At 42.4% G+C, this 12,982-nt stretch overlaps 1 protein-coding gene across 1 annotated transcript in view; it reads left to right on the top strand.

The window, feature by feature from the left end:
- LOC138257110 (long-chain-fatty-acid--CoA ligase ACSBG2-like) overlaps positions 1-12,982 on the top strand; it is a 293,313-nt gene that overhangs the window by 135,770 nt on the left and 144,561 nt on the right. Inside the window, exon 5 of the mRNA XM_069205886.1 lies at positions 4,592-4,672. Within this exon, the coding sequence (XP_069061987.1) occupies positions 4,592-4,672 (81 nt within the window). The remainder of the gene's footprint in view (positions 1-4,591; positions 4,673-12,982) is intronic.

Genomic DNA, 12,982 nt, shown 5'->3' with positions numbered 1-12,982 from the left:
ACCTCGGTAAGTGGGGAATGTCTTTTGACATGATTTATGTGCCATCACTATTGCCAACATTCCTTGTGGCTATGTCAGCATGTGTCCCTTTCTCTTTTGAAAAACATTTGTAAGCTGCTATTTCATGCATGGTCTACCTATGTTGATGGGATGATGTCTGTATTCCCTCACATATGTGCATGGCAAACTGTGTGTGACATAGGATATTTACAATGGGGGTACATTTCATGCTTTCCACATACAGGAGTGTGTCACCACTGTTTATTAGCTGACACATACCCTTACCCATCATAGCATGTCATATGTCATGTACAACTGCAATAGCGTTGAGAGACAAGACAGGTCCACCTAGAGTTTAGAGCGCCAATGTGAATATCTATGCATTTGATGTGGCAATATGTGGAAAGGGGCACTGCACATGTGTAGTGGGCAACGTCTGTGACCTGACTGTTGGTCACCATCATGGAGTGACTTGCAGTTATATTAGAACCACTTGAGTTTGGGTACAAGCATTCATCCACAGACAGACATCTGTGTCTGCATGACCATACTGGAGACCATGATGTAGCTTCCAACTGGGGAAAATGTTGAGGGACTTCAACAAGTATTTGCAAGTATCTAAGCCTCTCTAACATCCAAGGGACTAATGGTGCCTACTGATGCACTCAGAGTATGTCATTATAAGGGGGGCATCAGATATTAGTAGTGATTTCCTTGGGGATTGCTGATTCATTGTATTGTGGATTTTAACAGTGTCCATTTCCATGCTACATTTGTGGCCTATCTGAGAACATTAATAATACCTCCATGACTCTATTGCTACAAATATCGCTTGGTGAAGTGTGCATAGTGGAACTGCTTCCAGTATGACATGAGTATTTCCATGTCACCTTCTACAGTATATTGTATTTTGTCATCTACATGGCAGGATTTTGAAGCATAATTTCTTATTGTTGAGCCATTTTGAATCTGACAAATAGATGTGTGCATGACCTTCTGCGGAAGTGCATTTGGCATAGGCTTACTATTGTGTACCAACAGGTAACTGAGGTCTGCTCCACGGGGCAAAGCTTTGAGGGTGATGGGGTCCCCTACTTGTTCAATGGTTAGTGTGATAGTATAACTCCAGCCATAAGGTTGTAGTTGTCTGAGATCCTGAATTGTCTGTGGGCAACTTTTGACAGTTCAGTTGGAAAGCATGCTTATGGTATGGCACATGTATGGGCCACTCAGGTGGAGTTTGTTGCTGGGGCCTACTTCTTCTCATGGTAATGTTTTCTAATCAGAGCTATTGTTCAAGTGTGAACATGGACATGTGATGATCCTGTGCACCAGATTTACAAGGCCCTTGCACCCTTAAGCGCCACATTTGAGGCAACATTTTTGCTCAAATGTGATGGTAACGGGCCACTACCATAGCGCCAAATTTACAAGGTGGAGCAAACTAGGTTTGCGCCACCTTGTAAACCCTTTGTGACCATCATGCATAATATATGCATTATGTATGCAGAGGGGGTGTTCGCTAAAAATGGGGCAGGGCAATCTACAAGATTTACACACATTTTTGTGAAATGTTTTACGCCTGCTTAAGGCAGGCTCTACAATGAGGCTCCCATTGATTTCAATGGGCCTCCTAACACTATACTGGATTAGCGTATTTTTTTTACACTAATCCAGTATAGACTAACATGTGCCATGGTGTGCCATATTGTACAAATGGCGCTACCATGGTGGCATTAGGGAATGCAAGGGGGCCACAAGAAAAGTGGCCATCACTAGTGATGCACCACCTTCTTATAAATATGTCCCTATGCCTCTTATATTTGCAGCATCAGCACCGGAAAGTGAAAGAGCTAGGGCACAGTTGAGTATAGAGGCATCTGGCCACGGGACTTCAGGTCAAGACACCACTGACACAAAGGGACTCAGTAGCCTGGAGGGCAAGGGAAAGTGCCAAGGGGGAGACCAGAACATCCTCATTGTCCTCGGATTATTCCTCTAGTGGCCACTCCCTAATGGTGGCAGACCCATCAGGGCATCCCCCTGTATCATCTTTGTCCAACACCCCCTTCAATCACAACCCTCCCTTTTGGTTCCCACCCAGTTGGCAGTGCCAGGTTACCCAAGAGGGGGAGAATCTCCTTTGCTGCAGGCATTTCCACCAAAGCTCCTGTTACCACTGCTGCCCATAGGGAGGAGGCTTTTGACCTCCTGAGAAGTATCTCTGTGAGTCAGCCAGCTATTATGAATGCCATCCAGGGATTGGCAACTCAACTACATCAAACAAATACATTCCTGGTTGGCATTCATGGTGCAATGGCTGGCCTACAGAGATCTTTTCAGGCTCTTGCCTCTTCACTGATGGCAGCTAGTCACCTCCCACCTTCCGCCCCCCCTCCACCTCTGTATTCCCAATCCAAATTCAGTTGCAAGCTAATATGTGTCCCAATGCAGCCTCCTTCCCTGGGTGCTCCTGATGGCTCCATCCCTATTGTGCAGGTATTGTGTGCAGAGTGATCTTTGCATATTTGTTTCTCTGACTATTTTGCATGCCATTTGTGTGTGGTGTGTGTGTGTCCATTGCAGGGCTGTTTACTGGTAGTGGTATTTGTGTTCCATGCCACATCCACACATATGTATGTTGAATGTGACGAGAGTCCATGGCATGTGAGGAATATGAGTGTGTGAGTTGTATTTGTATATTATATGGTGGTGTGTTGTTGGTGTTGTGTGGGAAAATGTTGTGTACCCTTCACTGTCCCTGTGCCTGAGATGTGCAGACATGTGTTATTGTGTAGTGTTGCAGTGCAGTGTGAGTGACCGGCCCAAAGAGGGTGTTTAATGTCTATGAATGTGTCATTCTTTGTGAATGATTCCAACCCAGGACACAATGAGATGTGTACTTGTTGCCTGTAGAATGACCCTCATATGATGTGGGCGACAGTGCAATGATCTGTTGGTGCAGTTAATAACAGTTAGGTGTGTGCACTTACTGTCAATTGCACCCACGGCGGCTTGGATTTTGTGCACCTTTGATGAGCAGGAGCAGCAGCAGGACATGTGTGATGGGCTCCATGTTGGCACCCCATGTGTGAGGCTGCCTGCAGGTGAATGTGTCATTCTTTGTGACTGACTCCAACCCGTGATACTATCCGTTTCCACCTGCTGAGATGTGGTGTTTGGACAACCATGGTCACATTAGCAATGTGAAACTTCAAAATGTGTCTGGCAGAAACACAGGCTCCATCAGTCTGTTTGTGCTGCCTCGTGACCATGGCGATCTGCGAAGCCTGTCGGTGCCAGCAGGACCGCAGCAGTCTTTGCTTCATAGACCCATATGGCTCGTATCTGGTGGTCCGATAGCCAACCCAATGGCAGTCTGACGGCGGCCCCTGCCAGGGGGTTCAACGGACCACCAAACTTGTATTGAGGCCCTAAGTCTCAAAGTAAAATGTCCGACTGGGCCTAACCTGGATGATGTAGCTGACCCAGGCTCTAATGAGCTTGACTTGAATCATTCCTAAATCGCAACCTTGGCTTTTTGACTCCAATTTTCACTTACAATTTAAAAAAATCAATTCACCAGTTTCCTTTTACCAGATTTTTCTATTTTTGGTATCATTTCACTCATTACACTTTACTCTTTTTCTAATTCATTTTGGATTCTAATTGTTCATTTTACACTTTATTACTTTATACACTGTCCTAAGTTAAGACTGTCTGTTCTGTACCATAGCAACCAGGGGGTTAAGCTGAGGGTACTTTACTGATTTGAGGGTTCACTTTGACAAGAGTTATGATGAATCCTTGCATTTGGCAGTCTTCCACTCCAACTAGTAATCTAATTTCTCACACACTCCAGTTGTAGTATCTAAATGCGTCAGAGTGGCTGTGAATTATATATCATGTGTCACTGTTAGTGTGGCTATGTAACTTATACAGGAATGCAATAGAATTGCACAAAGTGAATGAATATATAAAGAACCATGACATATAATGTGTCTGCATATATATTTATAAAACCACAATAGTGAATTGAGACAGTTGCAACAGTGTTTAAAGAGATTTACAATTTTGTTGTGAGAGGAGTGGATTGGAAGTGGCATTAAGAAAAGCCATCTTGTCATTTCACTCGACACTGCAAAAGTGCACTGTTAATATCACTCTTATTCTTAAAAGAAAAAAATGACGTGCATCCAGACCAAATGTTGGCTAAAGATTTAAAAGTACAATAGGGAATTGTGCATGAAAAGGGTATATGTGTCTTTCAATTTAAGTGCTTCCAAGTTGGGAGCTAGATATAACTCAATTTGTCTGAGATATGTTTCCAGCCCTTGCACGTTGTGTTGTTTTGGGCAAAACTATTTGAGGTGTATAATAGATATGTATGGAAGTATTCCAAAGATGTGCAAATCGTGTGTTGGAGAAACTGTGGCAAAGATGTATAATGAATGACTTGGGGATGATGAGCTGCATAAGCCTGCTCTGATGGTTTTAATCCTTTTAATTTAAAAACAATGATTGTATTTACAGGATGTGTAGCAGAGTGGGTGGTCTTTGGCTTGTTCATCAACACATGTGTTTTCTTTAGATTGAGGACCAGGTGCCCCATCTCAAGGCTGTTGTACAATACTGTGGTGATCTTCAGATGAGGAGACCCAACCTGTATACGGTGAGAAACTGTATGACTTAGAGGAGTTTCATGGAACAATTACTATATCTCAAGTAGCAGAGTATCTGTGGTTGTACCCCTTATCTAGTACACTGAGTGAGTTTGACTGTATCATTCTTGTCTGCCCCTGACAATTTTTACCACATCTCTGCCTTCCAGTCCAGTAAGAGGCCCAGTCACAATACCCATGTGCATCAGTTTTAGTCCTCACCAGACAATGCCCACTCTAACATCTCATTATTACCTATTGCTTAATGGAAAGAATAATTTCTGCACCTAATAAGCACAACTGAGACTTGAGTATTTACCTGGATGTCATCTCAAGCAAGAGAGGGTTGGCTGCACATGTTCAATGCATGTTCTGGTATTCATTGTACATGTGCAGGATGAAGGCAATGTGCTCCCTTGTGTACTGTAACTGTTGCATATTTTCATCTCATCTTGTGAAAAGGACTTATCTGCCACAGAGGTGGAAGACTATTGTTTTTTTTTTACATGAAACTCCATCCTTTCTCAACCTGTTACATATGTGGTTGTGGTATACAAGTACCTCTGGCACTCCAATCAGTAATCCAATCAGTAACAAGCTGGAGAAAGTTTGAACTCTACCAGAGAAGCTCTTAGTCCATTTAGTTTCCCCATGTCATTAGTCAAACAATGAAGATAGGATGGAGGCTTTTAATTACAATTAGAAAATGCCATGTCATGTTAATTTAACCTTAGGCTGTGTTTATTGTTTCTAAATTATTTCCTCTTTGTATTCCAAGTATACAAGGCATGAGGCTTGTTCCTTTGGGGTTCCAAAGACTGTTGGGCTTCAGTTTAAGGGGTGGTTATCAGGGTTATATATATTTATAGTCTAAGAGAGATTTTATTGTTAACCCTTATATCATTGGCATTTTAGTCCATAATTATGAGTTGAACTATGACACATGCTTTCCATCTCTCAAGGGTTGCAATATTTTATGCAATATCCTGAGGTTTGAATCATAGCATTGGTCATTCTGCTGGACAGCCTGGCAGGATATCAGATGTATTGCTTGGAAGAGAGCTAGCATGTTTTACTTCCTTTGTGATCATAGTTGTATGTTGATTGATGAATCCATTATAAATGAGGGTGAGAACCCATATTGGGTCTGTTGATTATAGATTTGGTTGGAAAAATATCACCAATATGGGCCCTATTTTGAGTTTCTTGTTATCTCAGTGGGGATAAAAAGGAGCCACCATTAACAATATTGATAGTGCCTCCCTATGAAATGACAAGATTACAAGTTATTTCCCCTCCAGCGATTTTACGACTCCTGCAACTCGTGATGGGTCTCTAAGTGGTAAAGTAATTTGGAAATTCATTTTGTTAAGCACCCTCCTAAACTGTGTTTAGACATTCTGTGAATTATGTGATACTAAAAAGATCTCTTTAGTGCCTGTTCATGAACAAGAGGTTATAGTGTTCTCAAATTGACTATCTCTCTTTGCCATAAAAGGTAGAAACCTCTCATGACATAGTGGGAAGGGCATGGTGGCTGAGGATGTTTTTGAGGACAAAAGCTATTGTGGACATTTCTATAAAAATCATAGTAGAGCAGGCTTTACACAGCTACAACTTTAGTTTTCTTTTACTTTTACTTTAGGTGGCAGAAGGAATATCAGTCTAAACTTCATCATGTGACCGTATTTCACAGAAAGGCAGTTTAGACCTTGAGAATACTTTTGCATGTTGCCTAACATGGATACAATTTAGGTCCAGTTGATTTAACCATAGCGTTGGTAATGTGTTGGATTGCTTAGATGATGACAACTTTTGTGAGGTTGACAGTTTATGTTGGACATTACGTTACCTACATTTATGATTTTTATATTTGATTTGAATAGCCCTTTGTGGACCATCATATTGTTCGGTGTTTCCAGGTGGTGGTGGGTTGTGCAGGTGTCAGTCTGCATGTTTTTGTCATTTTAGAGGACTAAAATTTATTTTTCACCCGATTTTTACCTATAATAAGAGAGAGAGAAGTAACATAGATGAAAATGCCTACAAAAGTGGTCTAAAGGGACAAGAAGTGTAGTATGGTGTAAGAAAAAACATGCCCTGAAATAGAAAATAGTCATTATTGGAATTTTTCAACCCCGTATATTTGTTCTGAACTGTACCATCAGACAACCCAGAGTATGTAAAAGAGATAACAGGCTTTAAAATTAATTGTAAATCCAACTCCACCTTTGAAAATGTTATTGTGGTGGATAAGGATTTGGCCTGATGTAATAAACAATGGTTGCAAAATACTGGTCACAATTTGTAATCAGTATTTTTCTGACTAGTTTTTTATTTTGTGAACTTACCTATGCATTGATGGCTAATCTCACAAAATTCTACATTGTAGTGTGTAGCAATCTACCTCTTATTCATGCATTAGGTCGTAAATGGTGACTCTACAATTGGATGTCATCACAACAATGGTGGCCTGCTGGGGACAGCAAAAGCCACTATGTCTGTGATCACGTCTTAATACAGCATTTTTTAAATACAGGCAGATTATTTTTTCTTAGACAAATCCTATATTATCTACTCCTGGAGTGAAGAACTACTGCCTCTTGCAAATATAAGGATTAGGAGCTCAAGAATTGATCCTGATGCGTTGGGCAGTATTTTTAGATATATTTTACAGCTCTACTGTTTTCAACACACACCATCACTAAGTACAAATCTGTCAAGGACTGATGCAGTGTGATAATACTAGTAAAATTAAATGATCCGCCCATGCTACTGAAGGAAGAGTAAATGAGTGGAAATGCATGCTTGCTTGCTAAGTTCCCATCTAATGTGGGTTTCAGGGTTCTGAACATTCAGCTTCATGTATAGGTGGGTGTTATGGAGCAGTGGATGCAGGTGCTAATAAACTTTTCCCAAGATCTCCTGGCTGTCAGTAATCAATTGATTACTGACTGCAAGACAAAGTGTTACTCATTTAACATCCTTGACTCTCTGTATCGATTTTACAGAGCAGTCCATGCCTTTTCTGATGTGTAGATGTTTTGGGAATCTAGGTACAATGCAACACAATAATCAAAATTACAGAGAAATATAACCATCTATTGCATTTGTTTCAAACTTAATAAGAGTTAAAACATGTGGAGCATGAATAGTTAACTTTGTTGGAAATTACAATATCAGAAACATTCTAAAAACAATATAAAAAAACAAAACGTTAAACAGCTCTGGAATCCTCACAATTGTATTTTAGTTGTTTTATTGGTTTTGTCTAAATAATTACAACCCAGTGATAGCCTCCCACATCCTTGGGAGTGAGAGAAAGTATGTTGAATGTAGCATTGTGGCACACTTGCCAAAATTGGTTGTGGAAAACCATTTGATTTTCCAAAAAGTGTGGTGCCTGGAGGTAATATAACAACAATATTTCTCAATAAGAGCATAAGGAATTATAAACGCATAACAGTATTTAACCACTTGAATTCTTAGAACAAGGTGTTTACATCGTCTCCATTACCTATAGAATTGCGAGGACATGAACAGCTCACAACAATGATTTTCTTTTTAAAGGATAATTTTGCTGTGCCCTCCTGATTTATCAACTTCCTTCATAGAAATGTGAGGAAAATATGTGACTTTAGCCAAAATGTGAAGTTTGCAGTGTCATCTACAAAACTATGTTGGTATTTGCAAGGGACACCACCGTGGACTCTCCTGGGTGTCTGTATTTCTGAAATGTCCAGGTTTAGAATGTTTCCCAGGATGACAGTCAAACCTGAGCCTAACTACCCCAGCTACACACATCCCAAAATGGGTCAATTATTACGGGGAAAATTTGATGACTCCACATTCTGGGCCTGATTACGACTTTGGCGGAGGGGATTACGAGTCCATTATATCCTATGGAACTCGTAATACGGCGGGTGTGATATCCATCACATTTGGGACAGAGTTATCCCCTCCGCCAAAGTCGTAATCAGGCCCTATGTTTTTATGACTGTCGTGTTGCAGTTATTGTTCCAGCACCCACAAGTGGAAAAACGTTTTTTAACAGAAAAAAGCAGATACACTGGGTGGATGGAAATTATCGGATTCCCACATATTCCTGAACTTTTCCTTAGAGAAATGAGTGTATGTGGTTGATTTTAGCCAAAGTGTGAGATTTGCAGGACATTCTGGGTATGAAAACTTGATGGATTCTTGCAAGCAACAACACACTCAGCTCTCTAGTTATCAGGTTTAATAGGTTTTTCTGAGTTGCGGTGCGCCCAAGCTCAAATACCCAGGTATCTGAATTGCCCAAATGGGATCATTTAAATGACAAGAAAATCTGTATTTCCATGTTGCATTTTGGGGTCCATGGTATCATGGGCAAAAGGCCCTCTCACGTGTATGGGGTAACTTTTTTATCCAGGGAAGTGTGGGAATTATGGTTTTTAGGAATTTTGTGGATCCCTGTTGATACTGCAATCTTTCCTCATGATAATGTGAGGGAAAGATGTGCCTTTTGCCAAATTTTGAGGTTCCTGCAGCATTCAGGGCAAAGAAGTCACACAACACTGGACTCTCCTGGGTATCTAATTTTTAGAAATGTCCAGATTTAGTAGGTCTCCCTGGGTGGCGGTCAAACCAGGGCCAAATACCACAGCTTTAGCCTTTGTCCAAATGTGTCAGTTTTCATGGTTAAAGCATGGTATCTCATCATTGCAGTTCAATAAGGCACACACTTGGTATGCAATTGTTATCTGATGAATTGTTGGAACCATTCCAGATTTTTCCTTCACAGAAATATGAGGGATTATGATTGTAGAAAAAGGGTCTGATTTATAGTTTGCGGACGGGGTTACTCTGTCACAAATGTGACGGATATGATGTGTGGTATATTACAATTCCATTATAGCCAATGGAGATTGTAATATGTCAGACGGGATACCCATCATGTTTGTGATGGAGTAACCCATCCGCCAAACTCTAAATCAGGCCCAAATGGCATCCTGGATAAGAGAACATAGTGAGATTCAAACTTGGCACTTATCCTGGACTTCTCTGGGTGTCTAGTTTTTCAGGAAATAAAATATATATATTGCAAATATTGCCTGTTTTGGATCATTTATTTTTATTATTGTGTTAACAAACAATAGCAGGTATATAAACTGGTCAAGGTTCACATAGGTTTGTATCAGGTGTGCATGAGGCCACTGAGACGAACGAGGCATTAAGGCACCTAGGAGCATATTTGTACTCTGTTTGCGCCGCATTTGCGTAATTTCTTTTGACGCAAATGTGGCGCAAACTTAACTCCATATTTATATTATGACGCTAGACACATCTAGTGTCAAAATATTGGAGTTTGCACCATTTTTGGATGCGTGAACACACCTTGCATCAATGAGATGCAAGGGAGGCGTTCACATTCAAAAATGGTGCAATCCCCAAAACACCATATTTATTCCCTTGCAAAAATGACACACGGTTGGGATGCGGCCCATTATTTAACACCTGGTCAGACCAGGTGTTAGGGGACCTGTGGACCCATTTCCGTGGTAAAACATCATGGAATGGGCCCACAGGTACCCACCCCAAGCCCCAGGAACACCCCCACCCACACCAGAGGGACACCAGAGGTTGGGGGACCTTATCCCAGATAAGTAGTATAAGTATATTTTCTTTTTTTTAAAGTGCCATTGGGAACCCTGACAAGAGCCCCCTCTGCATGGCACTGGGTGCAATGGCCATGCCCAGGGGACCCTGGTCCCCTGTGCTGGCCATTGGGGTGGTGGACATGACTCCTCTCTTTTGTAAGGCAGATTCATGTTTTAGGATTGTTATGCACCTGGAAATGACGCAAGGCTGGTTAGCAGCATTTTTTTTGTGCTAACCAGCCTAATGTCATTTTTTGACACAGAACATCCTAACACCATACTGCTAGGTCATGAATGAGGCATGCTGCATAGGGGAAGTGACGGGGGCTTGGTCCATCAGATGGAACTGGTGATGTAGATTTTTGAAGGTGCTGTGTTCAGGGACAAAGCCAGTTTGGTCAGACTAGAGTCAGCAGAATTTGGGCATAGCGTTTGGCCAATATTTTCAAGAGGATTTTGTGACCCTTGCCCAATATGGCAATTGGGCCGTAGGATGAAAGAAGGTCCAGGTCCCTGTCAGGCTTCTGTAGTGATATTAATATGGCTCACGTAGGGATGGATACAATCTTTTTGTATGTTGAGCTTTTTCATACACCTAAGTTAGGCAGGGGGCAATGGGGAAGCTGAAGGTGCTATATTATTCAACTGGGAGACCATTGTTGCCAGGGATTTTATTCCTGGCTAGGGTAATGATAGCCTGTTTGATCTCTTGAGCATTCAAGGATTCATATAGCTCCTACCTACTGACAGGTGTGACTCTTAGGAGGTGCACCCTGAAAGGAACAATCTGATCTCTTCCGTGGTTGGGTGTGGAGTCACTGCAGAGACTGAGAAGCAGTAGGTAAGGCAGGCCTCAAGGATGGCTTAATAGGCTTTAAAATTGAAGCAACAAAATTGGTCTAGGATAGTCATGTCACATAGTGGGTTTTGGTTTCTGTGACTGCCATTTTCCTGGAGGTGTCCAGGACTACTGCCTTGCACAGGTTGGCGATTAGGTGTTCAAACTTAGGTATCTCTCAGTCGAATGTCTTGAAACACTTATTATTTTAAGTATGCAGTGCCTGTGGGTAACTACCTGGAAAGCATCCCACCCAATAGCCCTTGGGAAGCCATTCCCCAATTATCAGAGAAGAATTGAGTGATGTGCCGGGTGTCAACATTTTGAAAGGAAGGGTCCTCCAATTACTCTTTGGGAAATTGCCATGTGGGTACTGGGGAACGCGGGCATTCCATGACAGATCGACCATGTGCGCATTCTGATCACTGAGAATGCAGCATAGATAGTCAGTTCAATGTATAATGTTAAAAAGGGTGGCTGACAAGATGACACGATCAAGTTGCATGTTCATGCCATTTTCTGTGAGCAGTAAGAGTAGACTTGTGTGAGAGGGTGAATGGACCTCTATGAATCTACTAATGTCCTTTTATGAAGATGTGCTGTTTGTGTATGGGAGGTTGCATGAGGGAGTAGTGGGTGGGAGCGGTCCAAAGATATATCGGGTGGACAATTGTAGCCCCCTGCCAAGATCAAAGGGGTTACTGCTTTATATGCAAGTGTTTGTGATAGTGTTGCCTCTTGTTCTGTATTAGGTGTTATATGCTGCCCAGGAGGACCCTGGAGACGTTGAGGCGACCCTCTATAATAGCAAAGTGACTCTCCCTGTCAACTATGGTCTCTAGGGCCTAGAAGGGGACTCTGGGGAAAATCCAGATGAGAGCACTGCATGCATAGGCAGAATAGGTGGCAGGCATGACATGCCCCCTCCAGCATTTACATACGTGCTGCAGTTCGAACAGTGTGATGTGTGGTTCTTGTAGAAAAATTATTTGGGCTTTTTTGCACTTTGTACAGGAGTAGACGGACTAGCATTTTTTTTCTGTGTGCATTCCCCTAAAGTTCATTGCCAGGAGCGATGTGTTCTGGGTGAGGTGTGTGCTCCTGGGGTGGTCCAGCCCGGGCCGGTTACCATGTGTAAGAGTTCATTCTATTTCTACTTCGTTGTAGAGGGTGTTGAGAGTGTGACCCTGATACAGTCTTGGTGTGAGACAGTAAAGATTGGTAAAGAATAATTCATTAAAACAATCAGGTCGTGCTGCAATGGCAGTCTGTCCAAAGAGGGTTAAGTCTTGTTCTATAATTGAAGGTGGGGTTTCGGCTTTTCAGTGGGGGAGATCTAAATGAGAGCAGTGAATGGCCACCTAGTTGTGCGGCGAAGATGGTTGGGGCCTAATATCGGGGGGTTGGGGTAAGAAAGGGGAGGGAGAAGGAGAAGAGGGGGGCACAGTGGTTAAGGATGAGTGAACCAAATTAGATTATGGTGTCAACCATGTGCGGTGTGACCAGCAGTGCGGTCTGGGAGCCAAGGCCCAGTCCATCTGTCGTAGCTGCTCCCTCATTGATAATGAATATTTGAGGATCCCTGTGCTCCTCTGAAGAACCTGCATTGTTCTCCAGTGATGCCACTGCCTGAATCGCTCACCACTGGTCTGCCATGAGGTGTTCCGAGGGGGTGACTTTGTGGATTTGGAAGGCAGGGAGCCACTCTGCTCCTCCTTTTGCCATCTCCGCTGCCCTGCTCCTGGTTGTCTAGGAGGTTCCCCCCTCGGGCTGAAGATGACCGGGAGTGGTGTTGCCCTAGCCAGTCCCTGACATATTTAGGGTCCATAAAGAAGAGAGAC

This window comes from Pleurodeles waltl, chromosome 1_2 (genome assembly GCF_031143425.1).
Source record: "Pleurodeles waltl isolate 20211129_DDA chromosome 1_2, aPleWal1.hap1.20221129, whole genome shotgun sequence".
In the NCBI taxonomy this organism is placed as follows: Eukaryota; Metazoa; Chordata; class Amphibia; order Caudata; family Salamandridae; genus Pleurodeles; species Pleurodeles waltl.
This window is presented reverse-complemented; position numbering and strand designations above follow the sequence as displayed.